Raw genomic sequence first — 24,694 nt, 5'->3', positions numbered from 1 at the left:
GCAGCGCTGCCTACTTCATTAGTATTCACTGTGCTGAGACGGAGGTCAGTGATAGTGAATAGTAATGAAGCGGGGCAGGAGATGCCACCACTGCTCTAGGTCACTGTAGAGATGAACACAATCCATGGCTGCTTAAATATGGCCACTTATGTGGAATAATACTTTAGGATGCCATAAATCTTACTGTATTACACCTCATACACACAATAGATTCCCAGCCCAAAGTCACCGCAGATCTGCTGTCCCATACAGTATGTAGTATGCGTCTGTGGAGTCACAAGGAAGCCGGGACTCCTAGCGTCATAGATCACTAAGATACGGGGAGTCCTGGTGCGTGGACAGAGTTTGGGCTGGGAAATGTGACTGATGTACAGACCAGATTTTCTAGTCGAGATTCGATAAAGGGATTGGAGTCTAAGGTGAGGCTTACACAGTGAATTCAGAAGAAGAATTTTTACGCTTTACCAAATCAGCCCCCGAATCTCCATCAGATTCCTTACTGGCCAGGCGGGATTTTCCCCCTCCCATTTATTTCCATAGAGCTCTGAGGTGGAATCTGCCTGAAGATCGAGCAGGAGGATTATTATTACCAGTAGCTGAAATAATCTGCTATATAATTCTGGTAAATTCTTTCCCTTCACGAGGACTGACAGCCGGGGATGAGGAAATTTGACTTGTTCACATAGATGTCAAGTCCTTACATTATATTCTATACTACATTTATTACCCCCTATAGCAGTATAATAATAATTGTATTTATATAGCGCCAACATATTCTGCAGCGCTGTACAATTTGTAGGGTTCAAATACAGATAGAAAGATACATTACAAAGAAAGTCATTTCACACACTGGGACTGAGGGCCCTGCTCACAAGGGCTTACAATCTATGAGGTAGAGGGGGTGACACAAGAGGTAGCAGGGGCGGTATTGCTTATACAGAGGTCAGACACTTTTGTAATAGAGGTGACTGTCATTACACAAACATAAAACTTTATGAGCCGTCACTAGTGGTGTCCTGTAACATGTGGATGGAGCTTGGACATATAAAGTTAGCAAGAGATGGCATCATATCATGTGGGGTAATGTGGGAGTAGAGACAGAGGAGGGTTAAGGGTTTACGTTAGAAATTGTGATCGGCCTGTCTGATAAGATGTATCTTTAGTTTGCGTTTGAAACTGTAGAAATTGGGAGTTAATCTGATTGTCCGGGGTAGAGCATTCCAGAGAAGTGGTGCAGCTCGGGAGAAGTCTTGTATACGAGCGCGGGAGGTTCTGATAATAGAGGATGCAAGTGTTAGGTCATTTAGTGAACGGAGAGCACGGGTTGGGCGGTAGACAGAGATGAGGGAGGAAATGTAGGGAGGTGCGGCATTATGGAGAGCCTTGTGGAGGAGGGGGATAACTTTATATTTTATTCTATAATGAATAGGCAGCCAATGTAGTGACTGGCACAGACCAGAGGCATCGCTGTAGCGTCTAGTCTGATAGATGAGCCTGGCCGCTGCATTTAGAATAGATTGTAGAGGGGAGAGTTTAGTGAGGGGAAGACCGATTAGTAAGGAGTTACAGTAGTCAAGGCGAGAATGAATCAGAGAGACAATAAGTGTCTTTAGTGTATCTCTGGTAAGGAAAGGGTGTATTCTGGAGATGTTTTTGAGGTGGAGGTGACATGAACGTGCGAGTGATTCAACATAAGGGGTGAAGGAAAGGTCTGCGTCAAACATGACCCCGAGGTAGCGGGCCTGCTGCCTAGGAGTTATAGTAAGGCCTGAGACTGCAATGGATATATCAGGGACAGATCTATTAGATGGTGGAAACAGTAGTAGTTCAGTCTTAGAGAGATTTAGTTTCAGATAGAGCGAGGACATGATATTAGAGACAGCAGAGAGACAGTCACTGGTGTTCTGTATGAGTGCATGGGTGACGTCAGAGGAAGATGTGTATAATTGGGTGTCATCAGCATAAAGATGGTACCTGAAGCATCACATTTATATTCATGTATTATTAGTATTTTACCTGAATCGGGGAACAACAAATAGTCTAAACAATGTCTGACTAGAATCAGTGACCCTTCTGTGCTTTATATAGTGGTGACTCCTCACCTGGGCGGGTCCCTGTAGGAATGTCCTCCTCACACTCCTCATCACCACTCACATAGGGATCTTCCTGTATTCTAATAGATATAGCATTAATGTCGCTCAGATCTTTATCCTGATCGAAAATCTGTGACACAAATAATGTAAAAGTCACCGGACAAATGGGGAAGTCACAGAGAATGTTCTAGATCATTAATCCGCATGAAGATGAAAGATGTCCTGACAGTAGCTGCAGGTCTGTGAGAAGCCGGAGAAACATATTAGATGGCGGCTCAATGACACCGCCCATGTATATGACCATCTAATACTGCTGGATACAACAAGACTGACCACAAGGACTTCACAGCCCGTCTACACATCATAGGGAATATCTCCATCTACCTGATCATCCTGTGGAAGAAGAGGACTGGGACATCTCTGCGGTGTTGTCCTCTTACTGGATCTACCTGTAGGAAACACAGACAGGGACTGAATTCATTCTGTACATACAAATAATGGAAGTCCATGTGAATATAGTCATTTCCCCCTACGCCCAACCAGCAGCACAACTGGGGTATTTCTGCCCCTGTGAGCTGTTAGGACAGGTGGAACTTTTAATTAACTAACAGCTTTACCCCCTATAAAGAGGCTGTAAGACCTCCTCCCCCCTGTGTTTTTTTCTGTCCTGTGCGGACAGGACAGGTGGCAGGGGGGGAGAGGTGTTGTAACCTCTTACTAGGGGGCACCTCTCCCTCCGGGTTTTAGCTTACCTCCGCTCCTTGCCTCCTCCCGTCTGGGGTGCGCTCATCTTCCCCATGTGCCGGCGCATGTCTGCCGGCACTTCGGCGGGTCAGGAGGCGGGGAGGAACTTCTCTTCCCCGGCGGCATAGGGGAACTGTTGCGCGCGGCCGTGTTCCCGGGCGGTGGAACTTCCGCTTCCGGGTTTGCCGCGCATGCTCAGTTCTCCGGCCGTCGCTAACTGCGGGGTTTTTTTGTGTTTTCTTCCCCCCTCCGGTCGGATGGTGAGGGGGGAATTCTTCAGGTCTCCTCCTGGACATTTCCAGCTTCCTGGGGCCCCGGTTTTTGCAAGGATTTCGGGGCTCTGTGGTGAGGGGGCAGGGCCTCATCGTAACTCCGCCCCTTTTCGGTTTGCCCGGCGTATTTAAACTTCCCCCTGTCAGTACTGCCTTGCTTGCTCACTCTCTGGGTGCTCAAGCTGTCGGTTTGTCCCTCAAGCACTTTGGGGTGGTTGACCGTGTTGTTTTCAGGTTTGACAGGGGGAGGCAGGGGCTGGCAGACCTGGTCACTTATATGGAGCCTGAATAACTTTGTTTTGCTTTCTCCTTAGTATGTCCTCCTCTTCTTCTTCCGTGCTCCCCTCCCGGGGTAAGGCGACCTCCAAGAGGAAGCATTTATCCTGCGGTAAATGCAGGATTCCCTTACCCGACGGGTATGAGTATAGAGATTGCCATGGATGCAGAGGCCCCCCATCAGAGGATACCCCCCTGCGTGATGTGGTCGGCTGGATAAAAGACTTCGTTCATCAGTCTATGAGAGAAGTTAAGGATACCATCTCTCACATGGCAAAAAGACCTCGTGTGGAGCCCAGTGAGCTCTCTCTCCCACCATTGGAGGATCTCCATATTGGGGAGCTGGATTCAGAGGAGGAATCCGAGGAAGTGGAGAAATCAATATTTCCATTGGAAAAGATGCCCAGACTGCTCAAGACCATCCGGGCAAAGGACCGTGAGAGCGGGGAAGGATCCAGCAGGAGATCCAGATCCTTCAGGGCAAATTCGGATTTAGTCCGAAAGATGGAGGCAGAATGGAGACGGCCTGAAAGAGAGTTTAACGCCACTAAACGCTTTAGATCCTTGTTCCCCATTGCCGAATCCCAGCAGGGAACATGGGGGTTTCCCCCCAAAGTGGATATGGCCATGGCCAAGCTATCTAAGCGCACGGTGGTCCCGTCTGAAGACGGATCAAATTTGCAGGATCCTATGGACCGCCGCGTCGAGGGCTCCCTGACGCGGATATATGCAGCCTCCTCCGCCCAGGCTTCAGTGGGCATCTCCGCCAGCGAAGTGGTGTCAGGCCTGCGGGCTGAGTTGTCTTCCCTGGCTAGGGACATCGACACCGGAGTTCATCGTGACGACCTGCTATCAGCCATGTCAGATATTAATCTGATGGTAGACCACCTATCTGAGGCTGCCTTTTACCAGACAAAGCTGGCTTCTAGGGCAATGGCGCTTTCCACCGCAGCCAGACGCCCATTATGGCTCAGTCGATAATGCCTCTAAATTTAATTTGTGCGCCCTCCCCTTCGAGCCTGGGAGGCTATTCGGTAGGGAATTAGACCGAATCATGGAAGGCCTCGCGGATTCCAAAGGGAAGAACCTCCCTCAATCCTCCAACAGCGGAAGACCTTCCTTTCGGGGCCGCGGATTTTCCAGGAGGGGCTCTCGAGGCCAGAGACGCTCCGGCCCTCAGACCAGAGGGAGAGGTCGTGGCGCCTCCCGTGACCAGCAGAAGCGCTCATCCTTCTGACTACCCGACCTCCCTTCCCCGCGCCCCCGCAGCTGTAGGCGGCCGGCTTTCCCATCATTTGGCCGCTTGGAGTCTTCATATTCAGGACCCTTGGGTCTTACAACTGATCCAGGAAGGCTACAGAATAAGTTTCATATCTCACCCTGCGGAGAAATTTATTTCAACTCGCCCTTTTCAGGGCACCAAACAACTTCATCTAGAAAGATCCGTTCAGGAGTACGTGGACAAAGCCGCGCTGGAACCCGTTCCTCTCACAGAACGCGGCCAAGGCGTCTACTCTCCGGTTTTCTTAGTTCTCAAGTCGTCAGGCGGATGATCATCGATCTCAGGTACCTGAATCAGTTCATCCACAAGGTACGGTTCCGGATGGAAACCATCAGATCGGTACTCCCCTTCCTGCAGCCCGGGGATCATTTCGTCACCTTGGACCTAAGGGACGCATACCTCCACGTACCTATTTTTCCAGCTCACAGAAGATTCCTAAGGATTGCTGTGTACTTAAACGGAAGGTTGTCTCATTTCCAGTTTACGGCTCTCCCATTCGGCATATCCTCGGCCCCCCACACCTTCACAAAGGTGGTGGCTCCGGTCGCAGCCGCCCTGCGCCTCCAGGGGATCTTTTTAGTTCCGTATCTAGACGACTGGCTCCTAAAAGCCCGGTCAAAGGAGGTTCTCGCCACACAATTAGAGACCACAGTGGCTTTACTAAACGAGCTGGGCTGGCTAGTAAACTGGCAGAAGTCAGTAGTGGTTCCATCAACCCGGATCCAGTTCCTGGGATTCATCTTGGACTCTCTCAATATGACGATCTCCCTGCCCTCTCCTCGCAAGGAGAAGATTGGTCGAGCGGCTCATCACCTATCCATTACCCGGAAGGTTACTATCAGGACAGCCATGAAGGTCCTAGGTCTCATGTCCGCCACCATCGAGGCAGTCCCCTGGGTCCTGTGGCACATGCGCCCCTTACAAAGCGAGATCTTGAGAGTCTGGAACCACAGTCCTTCAGGACTTCAGAGGCCTATCCAGTTATCCATCAGTACCCGTCGATCACTGGCTTGGTGGTCTCATCTCCAAGACGGGAAGTCCACGGTCCAGACCTCCTGGACCCTGTTGACGACAGATGCCTCCCTCACAGGATGGGGAGCGCATCTAGGGGAGACCCCAGTACGAGGTACATGGAATCGTCTGGAGAAAATGCGCTCGTCCAATTGGCGCGAGCTTACGGCAGTTCACCGTGCTCTTCTGGCGTTTGCACATCACCTGCAGGGTCAAGCGGTGAAGATAAGGACAGACAACTTAACAGTAGTTCACTACATCAACAAACAAGGGGGAACCAGATCCCCCTCTCTCCTGCAGGTGACCAACCTAATATTCTCCTGGGCAGAAAGGAATCTGTCCCAGTTGTCGGCTGTTCACATTCGAGGTCGCTTGAACATCCTTGCGGATCAGCTCAGCAGAGGCCTGGTGACGTCAGGCGAATGGTCCCTGGATCCAGAAATTTTTCACCATCTTACCGAGATGTGGGGTCTCCCCGAGGTGGATCTGATGGCCACCCAATACAACGCCAAAGTAGAAAGGTTTTGCTCCCTGTACCAGGAGGACAACCCTTTGGCGGTAGATGCCCTGTCAATACCTTGGAGGTTCAAACTGGCATACGTTTTTCCTCCCATTCCGATGTTTCCGAAGGTATTGGCGAAACTCAGGCAGGACCAGACCTCGGCAATAGTGATCATGCCGTTCTGGCCAAAAAGGGCATGGTTTACCCACCTCATTCTGATGAGTCGAGGGATCTACTGGAGGCTTCCATCAGTCCACAACCTGGTAACTCTAAACAGACAGCTCTGCCAGGACCTGGACAGGTTCAACCTCACTGCCTGGAGGTTAACCGCGCCGTATGTGGAGATAGAGGATTGTCCCAGGGAGCGCTAAGAACACTAGCCCATTCAAGAGCGGAATCTACTAACCGGAGCTATCAGAGGATCGCCCGAATATTCCGAGGCTGGTGTGAGGAGAACCAGCGCAACTCCGACAGAAATTCAATTGTGGAGTTCCTACAAGACGGCCTAGAGAGGGGGCTTTCACCAGCCACCCTGAAGGTTCAAGTTTCAGCGCTGTCCGCTCTCCTGGAAACTCGGCTATCACAAGATCCTCTAATTAAGCAGTTCCTAAGAGGGGCCGCCAGGCTCCGACCCCAGGTACAACCTCCAGTCCCTCGGTGGGATCTGGCTGCAGTTCTACAAGGGCTATGTGCTCCCCCCTTCGAACCTTTATCTGATGTGGATTGGAAGTACCTGTCATACAAGGTTACCTTTCTGTTGGCAATAACCTCCGCCAAAAGAGTTGGAGAACTACAGGCCTTAGCAGCCTCTGAACCCTTTATAACTTTTTCTCTGACAGGGTACAGCTGAGGTTTGTTCCAGGATTTTTGCCAAAAGTACCTTCACTTCAGAATATCAACCAGGTAATTTCTTTACCGGCCTTCTTTCCCTCCCTCACTTCCGAGTGGGAGGAGAAGATGCACAAGCTGGACTTGGTTAGGGCACTTCGGATCTACCTGGACCGTACAGCCTCCTTCCGGAGATCAAAAAATCTGCTGATCAACGTATTTGGCCACAATAGAGGTGTCAAAGCATCGAAGGTGACTCTGTCCAGATGGATCAAGGAGGCCATCACTTGCTCCCTGCGTGCTCAAGACCTTACGGTACCTGAGTTTGTCCGTGCCCATGCCACCAGAGCAGTGGCGACGTCCTGGGCAGAAAGACGTTCCCTTTCCTTGGAACAGATATGTGCCGCCGCTTCCTGGAGTTCACAGCTGACCTTCGCCAGACACTACAGGTTAGATTGGCGTGCGGCGGATTCCACAGCATTTGGACAGTCTGTCTTGGCATCAGCCTGCCAGGATCACCCACCCTAGGGTAATAGCGATACTTGCTAGATCCCCAGTTGTGCTGCTGGTTGGGCGTAGGGGGAATGGAAGATTATGAATGATAATCTGTTTTCCCTTAGCCCAAACAGCAGCACAAGGCTCCCTCCCAGATCCTTGTCATGATGTATATTGTATTTGTATTTATATACTTTGATACTAACACAGGGGGGAGGAGGACTTACAGCCTCTTTATAGGGGGTAAAGCTGTTAGTTAATTAAAAGTTCCACCTGTCCTAACAGCTCACAGGGGCAGAAATACCCCAGTTGTGCTGCTGTTTGGGCTAAGGGAAAACAGATTATCATTCATAATCTTCCAGTCTATTACCTGCTGATGTGAGGGGCTGGTGGTCCTCCATCATCACCTCCTTGTACAGATCCTTGTGTCCTTCTAAATACTCCCACTCCTCCATGGAGAAATAGACAGCGACATCCTGACACCTTATAGGAACCTGACAACACAATGACACAGTCATCACCCCGACCCCTCCAGTTACTGTATAATGTCCCAGCATTCCCAGCAGTGTCACCTCTCCAGTCAGCAGCTCCAGCATCTTGTTGGTGAGTTCTAGGATCTTCTGTCCATTGATCTCCTCCTGTATCAGGGACTGAGGTGGAGGAGCTGTCAGCGAGCTCCCCAATGTCTTCTTCACTACTGTGTAATCCTGGTTATGGGGAGACACATTAATAAATCTCACTACATACATGTCCAGAGTCCATCACCTCTCCAGTCCTATCATCTGTTATTACTATAGATAACAATCATGTAGTGTGACAGATTAATAATACAATTTATTTATATAGCGCCAACATATTCCGCAGCGCTGTACAATTTGCAGGGTTCAAGTACAGACAAAAAGATACATTTTAAAGAAATAGTCATTTCACACACTGGGACTGAGGGCCCTGCTCGCAAGAGCTTACAATCTAGCAGGAAGAGGGGGGAACACAAGAGGTAGCAGGGGCGGCATCGGAGGCAGCATTGCTTATACAATAGTCCAGACATTTTTGTGATAGAGGTTACTGTTATTACACATATATAAAGCTGTATGACCTGTCACCAGTCATGTCCTTTAACGTGCAGATGGTGGCTGGACATATAAAGTTACAGTCAGATACGGCATCATATCCTGTGTGTAATGCTGGAGCGTGAACAGAGGAGGATTAGTTTTAGTGATTCTAACTACAGAAGGGATTACGTTAGACATTGTGATCGGTCTGTCTGATAAGATGTGTCTTTAGTTTGAGCTTGAACCTATAGAAATTGGGAGTTAATCTGATTGTCCGGGGTAGAGCATTCCAGAGAAGTGGTGCAGCTCGGGAGAAGTCTTGTATACGAGCGTGGGAGGTTCTGATAATAGAGGATGTAAGTGTTAGGTCATTGAGTGAGCGGAGAACACGGGTTAGGCAGTAGACAGAGATGAGGGAGAAAATGTAGAGAGGTGCGGCATTATGGAAAGCCTTGTGGGGGAGGGGGATAAGTTTATATGGTATTCTACTGTATAATGAATAGGCAGCCAATGTAACGACTGGCACAGACCAGAGGCCTCGCTGTAGCGTCTAGCCTGATAGATGAGCCTGGCCGCTGCATTCAGAATAGATTGTAGAGGGGAGAGTTTAGTGAGGGGAAGACCGATTAGTAAGGAGTTACAGTAGTCAAGGCGAGAATGAATCAGAGAGACAATAAGTGTCTTTAGTGTATCTCTGGTAAATGAAGGGCATATTCTGCTGATGTTGTTGAAGAGGAGATGACATAAGTGTGAGGGATTGGATATGGAGGGGGTGAAGGAAAGGTCTGAGTCAAACACAACCCCGAGGCAGTGGGTATTCTGCTTAGGAGTTATAGTAAGGCCAAAGGCTGCAATGGATATATCAGGGACAGATGTATTAGATGGTGGAAACAGCAGTAGTTTGGTCTTTGATTCAGTTTTAAATAAAGCAAAGACATAATATTTGAGACAGCAGAGAGACAGTCACTGGTGTTCTGTATTAGTGCCGGGGTGATGTCACGAGATGAGGTATAAAATCGGATGCTGTCAGTATAAAGATGGTACCGGAAGGCAAATCTGGTGATGGTTTATCCAATCAGGGCTGTGTAGAGAGAGAAGAGCAGGGGGCCTATGACTGAGACCTGAAGAAGCCGAACAACAAGGGGAAGAAACAGAACCTGCAAATAATACACTGAAAGGGCGGACTGAGAGATAAGGGGAGAACCAGGAGAGCGCGGTGTCATTGAGGCCGACTGAAAGGAGCATAGTGAGGAGGAGTTGATGGTCTACACTGCCGAGAGATCCAGAAGAATGAGAGAGAAGTCACCATTGGATTTAGTCGTCAGGAGATCATTGGAGGCATTTGTGATGGCCCACTTCAATAGTGTGCAGAGTACGGAAGTCAGATTGTAAGGGGTCAAGCAGAGAGTTAGCAGAAAGATGGCAGATTAAATGAGAATAAAACAAACGTTCCAAGATTTTAGAGATGAAGGGGAGGATTTTTTCGATAGCAGGGTTACGACAGCGTGTTTGAAAGAGGATGGAAAAATTCCAGAAGAGCGAAAGAGGTTAAATATTTTAGTAAGGTAAGTCGTGAGAGCAGGTGACAGAGACTGGAAAGGAATGAGGGGAAAGGGTCACTACTGCAGGTCGTAGGGTGAGAAGAAGAAAGTAGCCGGGAGACTTCCTCTTCTGTAACAGGATCAAAAGATGAGAATGAACAGTGTGAAGTGCGGTAGGTGAGGGGGATCAATGCCGCCTGGAGATTGGGCAGTAATTTCATGAGGGATCTGATAAATTTTGTCATGGAAATAAGTGGCCAGGTCTTCTGCACTAAGATCTGTGAACAGCGCCGGCACCTTGGGAGTGAGTAAGTAGTGAAAAGTTTCAAAGAGACTTTTAGGGTTACAGGAGAGAGAAGAGATGAGAGGGGTGAAATAGGCTTGTTTGGCGAGGTGAAGGGCAGAGCTATACAGTTAAGCATAAATTTGAAGTGCAGGAAGTCTGCAGTCCTATCATCTATTATTACTATAGATAAGAATGATGTAATGATGACATCATCAGAATCTCTCACCTCTCCAGTAAGCTGGTAGATGATCTCTAGGGTGAGATTTAATAGACTTTCCGCCATCTTGTTCCTGCCTCTTTCAATCCTTGATGGGACAATCAGGAATATTCTCTTATATAGAAGATACTGAGAGGATTCTATATTGTAGGAACCTGAATGGAGAGAAGATGAGACAATGGAAATAAAATACAATAACTGGAGATAACAATGTGATAGTGATGAGATATTTGGGTGTAGATGATGTTTGGTCTCTTTGTAGACATTGGACATGAAGTGAATAGTTGGTCACTGGTTATATGATGTACAGACTGGAATCACCGCTACAACTAATGTCATTACAGTAATGTAGAAAGGATATAAAGAGGTCAGCGGTGCTCGGGGGATTTGACAAGTGTTTTTGGCATTTTTAGCACTCATGTTCTGTGTGGCATAGATGCGTCCATATAAAAACCAAAGTTATGATGAAACATTTTGGGCCAAAGTAAGGCTGACAATAGAGTGGTATGACGTTAAAGGGGTTTATAGGGTTTTTTTATGGCCTATCATCATCGATGCACTTCTAATGAGGCAAGGTGAGGCAGCGGCACTTTGGAGGGGGCGGCAGCTGTGGTAATTTTTTTTTTTTTACTTTTTTTTTCCTAAACTAGCGCAGGAGAAGGCCGCTCTGAAACAACCCAAGCAGTCCCTCTCCTGCGCTAGTTTAGACCTCAGTGTCTCAGCGCAGGTGGCGCCATCACGCCTCCTATGCTGAGAAGCAGACGTTTTATTGCTGGTTGAAGAGGAGGCGGCAGCTGGAGCAGCGGCGAGGTCGGTGAATGACATACCTTTTTTTTTTTGTTTTATAATAGGCTGCTACCTGCTAGAGTATCATACCATATCATTACCATATAGGCCCAAAGACCGAGATAGTAGTAACAGCCTGTATGGTGCTGCTAGTACAGGCTTTGGGTCTATATAGTAATATCCCAGGTCACGTGACGTCTGGGAAATTATTATACAGGCCCGAAGCCTGCTAGGATTAATATCAGATCCCAGAGAGGTGAGTAAAACTGTTTATTATGTTCCCTCACCTCCCTTGGGGCTCCGATTATTATACTTGGGGGTATAAAAAGACACCTGAGTGTAATAATAGTTCATGTGCAACTGTAGGGCATAATAGAGCTTGAAGGGTCCACTATAGATAGATATAGGGGTTGGGTGCGTAGAGAAGTGAGGAGTCGTAGATTTCTGTGTTGCAAACTTTATAGAGTCAAGTCACAGCTGGAAGAAGTGGTCATGGCGGTCCAAAGGGAAGAGACGGGAAATGTAGGAAGACGTCTCCAGTAAGTGTTACTGCACAAAATATTACTGCACTGTATTTATTGTAATGTTACCGCTAGCACACCCCCCTCCCCAGCACCCGACCCCCGAATCCCCTCTCCACCCTCCTCTCCTATGGTTACGTGACATCAGCCCCCCAGCACAGGAAACTAGGAGAGAACACGAGGGGGGAGGGGGTTGGGACAGCTCAGAATCCCCTGGTTCATCTGAAATAGAAGTTGGGGAATTAAGAGCTGAAAGTCTCTCCAGAGAACCCCTTACCTAAAATAGGTCAATATGGAGCCCAAATATAAGACACAGCCCCCACCTATCAGCGACCCCTGACACTCCGGGTCTGACTCTGCCCGAGTCCTCGCTATTTCCCACATCCCCCTCCTCACATACAGTCCCATGTAACTACATCACTCCCTCCCCCTCCTCACATACAGTCCCATGTAACTACATCACTCCCTCCCCCTCCTCACATACAGTCCCATGTAACTACATCACTCCCTCCCCCTCCTCACATACAGTCCCATGTAACTACATCACTCCCTCCCCCTCCTCACATACAGTCCCATGTAACTACATCACTCCCTCCCCCTCCTCACATACAGTCCCATGTAACTTCATCACTCCCTCCCCCTCCTCACATACAGTCCCATGTAACTACATCCCTCCCCCTCCTCAAATACAGTCCCATGTAAATACCTCCCTCCCCCTCCTCACATACAGTCCCATGTAAATACCTCCCTCCCTCTCCTCACATACAGTCCCACGTAACTACATCACTCCCTCCCCCTTCTCACATACAGTCACATGGAATACATCACTCCCTCCCCTCCTCACATACAGTCCCATGTAAATACATCACTCCCTCGCTTTCCTCACATACAGTCCCATGTAACTACATCACTCCCTCCCCCTCCTCACATACAGTCCCATGTAACTACATCACTCCCTCCCCCCCTCACATACAGTCCCATGTAACTTCATCACTCCCTCCCCCTCCTCACATACAGTCCCATGTAACTACATCCCTCCCCCTCCTCAAATACAGTCCCATGTAAATACCTCCCTCCCCCTCCTCACATACAGTCCCATGTAAATACCTCCCTCCCTCTCCTCACATACAGTCCCATGTAACTACATCACTCCCTCCCCCCTCCTCACACAGTCCCATGTAACTACATCACTCCCTCCCCCTTCTCACATACAGTCACATGTAATACATCACTCCCTCCCCTCCTCACATACAGTCCCATGTAAATACATCACTCCCTCGCTTTCCTCACATACAGTCCCATGTAACTACATCACTCCCTCCCCCTCCTCACATACAGTCCCATGTAACTACATCACTCCCTCCCCCTCCTCACATACAGTCCCATGTAACTACATCACTCCCTCCCCCCTCCTCACATACAGTCCCATGTAAATACCTCCCTCCCTCTCCTCACATACAGTCCCATGTAACTACATCACTCCCTCCCCCCTTCTCACACAGTCCCATGTAACTACATCCCTCCCTCCCCCTCCTCACATACAGTCCCATGTAACTACATCACTCCCTCCCCCCCCTCACATACAGTCCCATGTAACTACATCACTCCCTCCCCCCTCCTCACATACAGTCCCATGTAAATACATCACTCCCTCCCCCTCCTCACATACAGTCCCATGTAAATACATCACTCCCCCACTCCTCACATACAGTCCCATGTAAATACATCACTCCCCCACTCCTCACATACAGTCCCATGTAACTACATCACTCCCTCCCCCTCCTCACACACAGTCCCATGTAACTACATCACTCCCTCCCCCTCCTCACATACAGTCCCATGTAACTACATCACTCCCTCCCCCCTCCTCACATACAGTCCCATGTAACTACAGCACTCTCTCCCCCTCCTCACATACAGTCCCATGTAACTACATCACTCCCTCCCCCTTCTCACATACAGTCCCATGTAATACATCACTCCCTCCCCCTCCTCACATACAGTCCCATGTAAATACATCACTCTCTCCCCCTCCTCACATAAAGTCCCATGTAAATACATCACTCCCTCCCCCCTCCTCACATACAGTCCCATGCAACTACATCACTCCCTCCCCCCTCCTTACATACAGTCCCATGTAACTACATCACTCCCTCCTCACATACAGTCCCATGTAAATACATCATTTCCTCCCCCTCCTCACATACAGTCCCATGTAAATACATCACTCCCTCCCTCTCCTCACATACAGTCCCATGTAACTACATCACTCCCTCCCCCCCTCACATAGTCCCATGTAACTACATCACTCCCTCCCCCTCTTCATATACAGTCCCATGTAAATACATCACCCCCTCCCCCTCCTCACATACAGTCCCATGTAAATACATCACTCCCACCCTCTCCTCACATACAGTCCCATGTAACTACATCACTCCCTCCCCCCCTCACATAGTCCCATGTAACTACATCACTCCCTCCCCCTCTTCATATACAGTCCCATGTAAATACATCACTCCCTCCCCCTCCTCACATACAGTCCCATGTAACTACATCACTCCCTCCCCCTCCTCACATACAGTCCCATGTAACTACATCACTCTCTCCCCCCTCCTCACATACAGTCCCATGTAACTACATCACTCCCTCCCCCTTCTCACATACAGTCCCATGTAATACATCACTCCCTCCCCCTCCTCACATACAGTCCCATGTAAATACATCACTCTCTCCCCCTCCTCACATAAAGTCCCATGTAAATACATCACTCCCTCCCCCCTCCTCACATACAGTCCCATGCAACTACATCACTCCCTCCCCCCTCCTTACATACAGTCCCATGTAACTACATCACTCCCTCCTCACATACAGTCCCATGTAAATACATCATTTCCTCCCCCTCCTCACATACAGTCCCATGTAAATACATCACTCCCTCCCTCTCCTCACATACAGTCCCATGTAACTACATCACTCCCTCCCCCCCTCACATAGTCCCATGTAACTACATCACTCCCTCCCCCTCTTCATATACAGTCCCATGTAAATACATCACCCCCTCCCCCTCCTCACATACAGTCCCATGTAAATACATCACTCCCACCCTCTCCTCACATACAGTCCCATGTAACTACATCACTCCCTCCCCCCCTCACATAGTCCCATGTAACTACATCACTCCCTCCCCCTCTTCATATACAGTCCCATGTAAATACATCACTCCCTCCCCCTCCTCACATACAGTCCCATGTAACTACATCACTCCCTCCCCCTCCTCACATACAGTCCCATGTAACTACATCACTCTCTCCCCCCTCCTCACATACAGTCCCATGTAACTACATCACTCCCTCCCCCTCCTCACATACAGTCCCATGTAACTACATCACTCCCTCCCCCTCCTCACATACAGTCCCATGTAACTACATCACTCCCTCCCCCTCCTCACATACAGTCCCATGTAACTACATCCTTCCCTCCCCCTCCTCACATACAGTCCCATGTAACTACATCACTCCCTCCCCCTCCTCACATACAGTCCCATGTAACTACATCACTCCCTCCCCCTCCTCACATACAGTCCCATGTAACTACATCACTCCCTCCCCCTCCTCACATACAGTCCCATGCAACTACATCACTCCCTCCCCCTCCTCACATACAGTCCCATGTAACTACATCACTCTCTCCCCCTCCTCACATACAGTCCCATGTAAATATATCACTCCCTCCCCCTCCTCACATACAGTCCCATATAACTACATCACTCCCTCCTCACATACAGTCCCATGTAAATACATCACTCCCTCCCCTCCTCACATACAGTCCCATGTAACTACATCCCTCCCTCCCCCTCCTCACATACAGTCCCATGCAACTACATCACTCCCTCCCCCTCCTCACATACAGTCCCATGTAACTACATCACTCTCTCCCCCTCCTCACATACAGTCCCATGTAAATATATCACTCCCTCCCCCTACTCACATACAGTCCCATGTAACTACATCACTCCCTCCCCCTCCTCACAGTCCCATGTAACTACATCACTCCCTCCCCCCTCCTCACATACAGTCCCATGTAACTACATCACTCCCTCCCCCTCCTCACATACAGTCCCATGTAACTACATCACTCCCTCCCCCTCCTCACATACAGTCCCATGTAACTACATCACTCCCTCCCCCTCCTCACATACAGTCCCATGTAACTGCATCACTCCCTCCCCCTCCTCACATACAGTCCCATGTAACTGCATCACTCCCTCCCCCTCCTCACATACAGTCCCATGTAACTACATCACTCCCTCCCCCCTCACATACAGTCCCATGTAACTACATCACTCCCTCCCCCTCCTCACAGTCCCATGTAACTACATCACTCCCTCCCCCCTCCTCACATACAGTCCCATGTAACTACATCACTCCCTCCCTCTCCTCACATACAGTCCCATGTAACTACATCACTCCCTCCCCCCTCACATACAGTCCCATGTAAATACATCACTCCCCCTCCTCACATACAGTCCCATGTAAATACATCACTCCCTCCCCTCCTCACATACAGTCCCATGTAACTACATCACTCCCTCCCCCACTCCTCACATACAGTCCCACGTAACTACATCACTCCCTCCCCCTCCTCACATACAGTCCCATGTAACTACATCCCTCCCTCCCCCTCCTCACATACAGTCCCATGTAATACATCACTCCCTCCCCCCTCCTCACATACAGTCCCATGTAATACATCACTCCCTCCCCCTCCTCACATACAGTCCCATGTAACTACATCCCTCCCTCCCCCTCCTCACATACAGTCCCATGTAACTACATCCCTCCCTCCCCCTCCTCACATACAGTCCCATGTAACTTCATCACTCCCTCCCCCTCCTCACATACAGTCCCATGTAACTACATCCCTCCCTCCCCCTCCTCACATACAGTCCCATGTAACTACATCACTCCCTCCCCCTCCTCACATACAGTCCCATGTAACTACATCACTCCCTCCCCCTCCTCACATACAGTCCCATGTAAATACCTCCCTCCCTCTCCTCACACAATCCCATGTAAATACCTCCCTCCCTTCTCCCTCACACAGTCCCATGTAACTACATCACTCCCTCCCCCCTTCTCACACAGTCCCATGTAACTACATCACTCCCTCCCCCCTCACATACAGTCCCATGTAAATACATCACTCCCTCCCCCTCCTCACATACAGTCCCATGTAACTACATCACTCCCTTCCTCTCCTCACATACAGTCCCATGTAACTACATCACTCCCTCCCCCTCCTCACATACAGTCCCATGTAAATACCTCCCTCCCTCTCCTCACACAGTCCCATGTAAATACCTCCCTCCCTCTCCTCACACAGTCCCATGTAACTACATCACTCCCTCCCCCCTTCTCACATACAGTCCCATGTAACTACATCACTCCCTCCCCCTCCTCACATACAGTCCCATGTAAATACCTCCCTCCCTCTCCTCACACAGTCCCATGTAAATACCTCCCTCCCTCTCCTCACACAGTCCCATGTAACTACATCACTCCCCCCCCCTTCTCACACAGTCCCATGTAACTACATCACTCCCTCCCCCCTCACATACAGTCCCATGTAAATACATCACTCCCTCCCCCTCCTCACATACAGTCCATGTAAATACATCACTCCCCCACTCCTCACATACAGTCCCATGTAACTACATCACTCCCTCCCTCTCCTCACATACAGTCCCATGTAACTACATCAATCCCTCCCCCTCCTGACATACAGTCCCATGTAAATACCTCCCTCCCCCTCCTCACATACAGTCCCATTTAACTACATCACTCCCTCCCCCCTCCTCACATACAGTCCCATGTAACTACAGCACTCTCTCCCCCTCCTCACATACAGTCCCATGTAATACATCACTCCCTCCCCTCCTCACATACAGTCCCATGTAATACATCACTCCCTCCCCCTCCTCACATACAGTCCCATGTAAATACATCACTCTCTCCCCCTCCTCACATACAGTCCCATGTAAATACATCACTCCTCCCCCCTCCTCACATACAGTCCCATGCAACTACATAACTCCCTCCCCCTCCTTACATACAGTCCCATGTAACTACATCACTCCCTCCTCACATACAGTCCCATGTAAATACATCATTTCCTCCCCCTCCTCACATACAGTCCATGTAATACATCACTCCCTCCCCTCCTCACATACAGTCCCATGTAACTACATCACTCCCTCCTCACATACAGTCCCATGTAAATACCTCCCTCCCCCTCCTCACATACAGTCCCATGTAATACATCACTCCCTCCCCCTCCTCACATAACAGTCCCATGTAAATACATCACTCCCTCCCCTCCTCACATACAGTCCCATGTAACTACATCACTCCCTCCCCCTCCTCACATACAGTCCAATGTAACTACATCACTCCCTCCCCCTCCTCACATACAGTCCCATGTAACTACATCACTCCTCCCCCTCCTCACATACAGTCAATGTAACTACATCACTCCCTCCCCCTCCTCACATACAGTCCCATGTAACTACATCACTCCCTCCCCCTCCTCACATACAGTCCCATGTAACTACATCACTCCCTCCCCCTCCTCACATACAGTCCCATGTAACTACATCACTCCCCTCCCCCCTCCTCACATACAGTCCCATGTAAATACATCACTCCCTCCCCCTCCTCACATACAGTCCCATGTAACTACATCACTCCCTCCCCCTCCTCACATACAGTCCCATGTAAATACATCACTCCCTCCCCCTCCTCACATACAGTCCCATGTAACTGCATCACTCCCTCCCCCTCCTCACATACAGTCCCATGTAACTACATCACTCCCTCCCCCCTCACATACAGTCCCATGTAACTACATCACTCCCTCCCCCTCCTCACAGTCCCATGTAACTACATCACTCCCTCCCCCCTCCTCACATACAGTCCCATGTAACTACATCACTCCCTCCCCCTCCTCACATACAGTCCCATGTAACTACATCACTCCCTCCCTCTCCTCACATACAGTCCCATGTAACTACATCACTCCCTCCTCTCCTCACATACAGTCCCATGTAACTACATCACTCCCTCCCTCTCCTCACATACAGTCCCATGTAACTACATCACTCCCTCCCCCCTCACATACAGTCCCATGTAAATACATCACTCCCCCTCCTCACATACAGTCCCATGTAAATACATCACTCCCTCCCCTCCTCACATACAGTCCCACGTAACTACATCACTCCCTCCCCCACTCCTCACATACAGTCCCACGTAACTACATCACTCCCTCCCCCTCCTCACATACAGTCCCATGTAACTACATCCCTCCCTCCCCCTCCCTCACATACAGTCCCATGTAATACATCACTCCCTCCCCCTCCTCACATACAGTCCCATGTAATACATCACTCCCTCCCCCTCCTCACATACAGTCCCATGTAACTACATCCCTCCCTCCCCCTCCTCACATACAGTCCCATGTAACTACATCCCTCCCTCCCCCTCCTCACATACAGTCCCATGTAACTACATCACTCCCTCCCCCTCCTCAATACAGTCCCATGTAACTACATCACTCCCTCCCCTCCTCACATACAGTCCCATGTAAATACCTCCCTCCCTCTCCTCACACAGTCCCATGTAAATACCTCCCTCCCTCTCCTCACACAGTCCCATGTAACTACATCACTCCCTCCCCCCTTCTCACACAGTCCCATGTAACTACATCACTCCCTCCCCCCTCACATACAGTCCCATGTAAATACATCACTCCCTCCCCCTCCTCACATACAGTCCCCATGTAAATACATCACTCCCCCACTCCTCACATACAGTCCCATGTAACTACATCACTCCCTTCCTCTCCTCACATACAGTCCCATGTAACTACATCACTCCCTCCCCCTCCTCACATACAGTCCCATGTAAATACCTCCCTCCCTCTCCTCACACAGTCCCATGTAAATACCTCCCTCCCTCTCCTCACACAGTCCCATGTAACTACATCACTCCCTCCCCCCTTCTCACACAGTCCCATGTAACTACATCACTCCCTCCCCCCTCACATACAGTCCCATGTAAATACATCACTCCCTCCCCCTCCTCACATACAGTCCCATGTAAATACATCACTCCCCCACTCCTCACATACAGTCCCATGTAACTACATCACTCCCTTCCTCTCCTCACATACAGTCCCATGTAACTACATCCCTCCCTCCCCTCCTCACATACAGTCCCATGTAATACATCACTCCCTCCCCCCTCCTCACATACAGTCCCATGTAATACATCACTCCCTCCCCCTCCTCACATACAGTCCCATGTAACTACATCCCTCCCTCCCCCTCCTCACATACAGTCCCATGTAACTACATCCCTCCCTCCCCCCTCCTCACATACAGTCCCATGTAACTTCATCACTCCCTCCCCCTCCTCACATACAGTCCCATGTAACTACATCCCTCCCTCCCCCTCCTCACATACAGTCCCATGTAACTACATCACTCCCTCCCCCTCCTCACATACAGTCCCATGTAACTACATCACTCCCTCCCCCTCCTCACATACAGTCCCATGTAAATACCTCCCTCCCTCTCCTCACACAATCCCATGTAAATACCTCCCTCCCTCTCCTCACACAGTCCCATGTAACTACATCACTCCCTCCCCCCTTCTCACACAGTCCCATGTAACTACATCACTCCCTCCCCCCTCACATACAGTCCCATGTAAATACATCACTCCCTCCCCCTCCTCACATACAGTCCCATGTAACTACATCACTCCCTTCCTCTCCTCACATACAGTCCCATGTAACTACATCACTCCCTCCCCCTCCTCACATACAGTCCCATGTAAATACCTCCTCCCTCTCCTCACACAGTCCCATGTAAATACCTCCCTCCCTCTCCTCACACAGTCCCATGTAACTACATCACTCCCTCCCCCCCTTCTCACATACAGTCCCATGTAACTACATCACTCCCTCCCCCCTTCTCACATACAGTCCCATGTAACTACATCACTCCCTCCCCCTCCTCACATACAGTCCCATGTAAATACCTCCCTCCCTCTCCTCACACAGTCCCATGTAAATACCTCCCTCCCTCTCCTCACACAGTCCCATGTAACTACATCACTCCCCCCCCCTTCTCACACAGTCCCATGTAACTACATCACTCCCTCCCCCCTCACATACAGTCCCATGTAAATACATCACTCCCTCCCCCTCCTCACATACAGTCCCATGTAAATACATCACTCCCCCACTCCTCACATACAGTCCCATGTAACTACATCACTCCCTCCCTCTCCTCACATACAGTCCCATGTAAATACATCAATCCCTCCCCCTCCTGACATACAGTCCCATGTAATACCTCCCTCCCCCTCCTCACATACAGTCCCATTTAACTACATCACTCCCTCCCCCCTCCTCACATACAGTCCCATGTAACTACAGCACTCTCTCCCCTCCTCACATACAGTCCCATGTAATACATCACTCCCTCCCTCCTCACATACAGTCCCATGTAATACATCACTCCCTCCCCCTCCTCACATACAGTCCCATGTAAATACATCACTCTCTCCCCTCCTCACATACAGTCCCATGTAAATACATCACTCCCTCCCCCCTCCTCACATACAGTCCCATGCAACTACATAACTCCCTCCCCCCTCCTTACATACAGTCCCATGTAACTACATCACTCCCTCCTCACATACAGTCCCATGTAAATACATCATTTCCTCCCCCCTCCTCACATACAGTCCCATGTAATACATCACTCCCTCCCCCTCCTCACATACAGTCCCATGTAACTACATCACTCCCTCCTCACATACAGTCCATGTAAATACCTCCCTCCCCCTCCTCACATACAGTCCCATGTAATACATCACTCCCTCCCCCTCCTCACATACAGTCCCATGTAAATACATCACTCCCTCCCCCTCCTCACATACAGTCCCATGTAACTACATCACTCCCTCCCCCTCCTCACATACAGTCCAATGTAACTACATCACTCCCTCCCCCTCCTCACATACAGTCCCATGTAACTACATCACTCCCTCCCCCTCCTCACATACAGTCCAATGTAACTACATCACTCCCTCCCCCTCCTCACATACAGTCCCATGTAACTACATCACTCCCTCCCCCTCCTCACATACAGTCCCATGTAACTACATCACTCCCTCCCCCTCCTCACATACAGTCCATGTAACTACATCACTCCCTCCCCCTCCTCACATACAGTCCCATGTAAATACATCACTCCCTCCCCCTCCCTCACATACAGTCCCATGTAACTACATCACTCCCTCCCCCTCCTCACATACAGTCCCATGTAAATACATCACTCCCTCCCCTCCTCACATACAGTCCCAATGTAACTGCATCACTCCCTCCCCCTCCTCACATACAGTCCCATGTAACTACATCACTCCCTCCCCCCTCACATACAGTCCCATGTAACTACATCACTCCCTCCCCCTCCTCACAGTCCCATGTAACTACATCACTCCCTCCCCCCTCCTCACATACAGTCCCATGTAACTACATCACTCCCTCCCTCTCCTCACATACAGTCCCATGTAACTACATCACTCCCTCCCCCCTCACATACAGTCCCATGTAAATACATCACTCCCCCTCCTCACATACAGTCCATGTAAATACATCACTCCCTCCCCTCCTCACATACAGTCCCACGTAACTACATCACTCCCTCCCCCACTCCTCACATACAGTCCCACGTAACTACATCACTCCCTCCCCCTCCTCACATACAGTCCCATGTAACTACATCCCTCCCTCCCCCTCCTCACATACAGTCCCATGTAATACATCACTCCCTCCCCCTCCTCACATACAGTCCCATGTAATACATCACTCCTCCCCCTCCTCACATACAGTCCCATGTAACTACATCCCTCCCTCCCCCTCCTCACATACAGTCCCATGTAACTACATCACTCCCTCCCCCTCCTCACATACAGTCCCATGTAAATACCTCCTCTCCTCACACAGTCCCATGTAAATACCTCCCTCCCTCTCCTCACACAGTCCCATGTAACTACATCACTCCCTCCCCCCTTCTCACACAGTCCCATGTAACTACATCACTCCCTCCCCCCTCACATACAGTCCCATGTAAATACATCACTCCCTCCCCCTCCTCACATACAGTCCCATGTAAATACATCACTCCCCCACTCCTCACATACAGTCCCATGTAACTACATCACTCCCTTCCTCTCCTCACATACAGTCCCATGTAACTACATCACTCCCTCCCCCTCCTCACATACAGTCCCATGTAAATACCTCCCTCCCTCTCCTCACACAGTCCCATGTAAATACCTCCCTCCCTCTCCTCACACAGTCCCATGTAACTACATCACTCCCTCCCCCCTTCTCACATACAGTCCCATGTAACTACATCACTCCTCCCCCTCCTCACATACAGTCCCATGTAACTACATCACTCCCTCCCCCTCCTCACATACAGTCCCATGTAAATACCTCCCTCCCTCTCCTCACACAGTCCCATGTAAATACCTCCCTCCCTCTCCTCACACAGTCCCATGTAACTACATCACTCCCTCCCCCCTTCTCACACAGTCCCATGTAACTACATCACTCCCTCCCCCCTCACATACAGTCCCATGTAAATACATCACTCCCTCCCCCTCCTCACATACAGTCCCATGTAAATACATCACCTCCCCCCACTCCTCACATACAGTCCCATGTAACTACATCACTCCCTCCCCTCTCCTCACATACAGTCCCATGTAACTACATCAATCCCTCCCCCTCCTGACATACAGTCCCATGTAAATACCTCCCTCCCCCCTCTTCACATACAGTCCCATTTAACTACATCACTCCCTCCCCCCTCCTCACATACAGTCCCATGTAACTACAGCACTCTCTCCCCCTCCTCACATACAGTCCCATGTAATACATCACTCCCTCCCCTCCTCACATACAGTCCCATGTAATACATCACTCCCTCCCCCTCCTCACATACAGTCCCATGTAAATACATCACTCTCTCCCCCTCCTCACATACAGTCCCATGTAAATACATCACTCCCTCCCCCCTCCTCACATACAGTCCCATGCAACTACATAACTCCCTCCCCCCTCCTTACATACAGTCCCATGTAACTACATCACTCCCTCCTCACATACAGTCCCATGTAAATACATCATTTCCTCCCCCTCCTCACATACAGTCCCATGTAATACATCACTCCCTCCCCCTCCTCACATACAGTCCCATGTAACTACATCACTCCCTCCTCACATACAGTCCCATGTAAATACCTCCCTCCCCCTCCTCACATACAGTCCCATGTAATACATCACTCCCTCCCCCTCCTCACATACAGTCCCATGTAAATACATCACTCCCTCCCCCTCCTCACATACAGTCCCATGTAACTACATCACTCCCTCCCCCTCCTCACATACAGTCCAATGTAACTACATCACTCCCTCCCCCTCCTCACATACAGTCCAATGTAACTACATCACTCCCTCCCCCTCCTCACATACAGTCCCATGTAATACATCACTCCCTCCCCCTCTCACATACAGTCCCATGTAACTACATCCCTCCCTCCCCCTCCTCACATACAGTCCAATGTAACTACATCACTCCCTCCCCCTCCTCACATACAGTCCCATGTAACTACATCACTCCCTCCCCCTCCTCACATACAGTCCCATGA

The 24,694-nt window shown here is 49.9% G+C and overlaps 3 protein-coding genes across 3 annotated transcripts in view; 1 reads left to right on the top strand and 2 right to left on the bottom strand.

Annotated features, from left to right (window-relative positions):
* The window catches only part of LOC142190426 (gastrula zinc finger protein XlCGF66.1-like), a 198,610-nt gene that overhangs the window by 55,046 nt on the left and 118,870 nt on the right, over positions 1 to 24,694 (top strand). The gene's annotated exons all lie outside the window — the stretch shown is intronic.
* The window catches only part of LOC142189903 (uncharacterized), a 490,808-nt gene that overhangs the window by 424,286 nt on the left and 41,828 nt on the right, over positions 1 to 24,694 (bottom strand). The gene's annotated exons all lie outside the window — the stretch shown is intronic.
* Positions 1 to 24,694, bottom strand: part of LOC142189293 (uncharacterized) — a 42,305-nt gene that overhangs the window by 1,326 nt on the left and 16,285 nt on the right. The window contains exons 3-5 of the mRNA XM_075262138.1: positions 10,609 to 10,754; positions 8,076 to 8,210; positions 7,874 to 7,997 (exon numbers count right to left, since the gene is read on the bottom strand). Coding sequence (XP_075118239.1) covers positions 7,874 to 7,997; positions 8,076 to 8,210; positions 10,609 to 10,754 — 405 coding nt within the window. The remainder of the gene's footprint in view (positions 1 to 7,873; positions 7,998 to 8,075; positions 8,211 to 10,608; positions 10,755 to 24,694) is intronic.

Source organism: Leptodactylus fuscus, chromosome 1 (assembly GCF_031893055.1).
Source record: "Leptodactylus fuscus isolate aLepFus1 chromosome 1, aLepFus1.hap2, whole genome shotgun sequence".
NCBI lineage: Eukaryota > Metazoa > Chordata > Amphibia > Anura > Leptodactylidae > Leptodactylus > Leptodactylus fuscus.
This window is presented reverse-complemented; position numbering and strand designations above follow the sequence as displayed.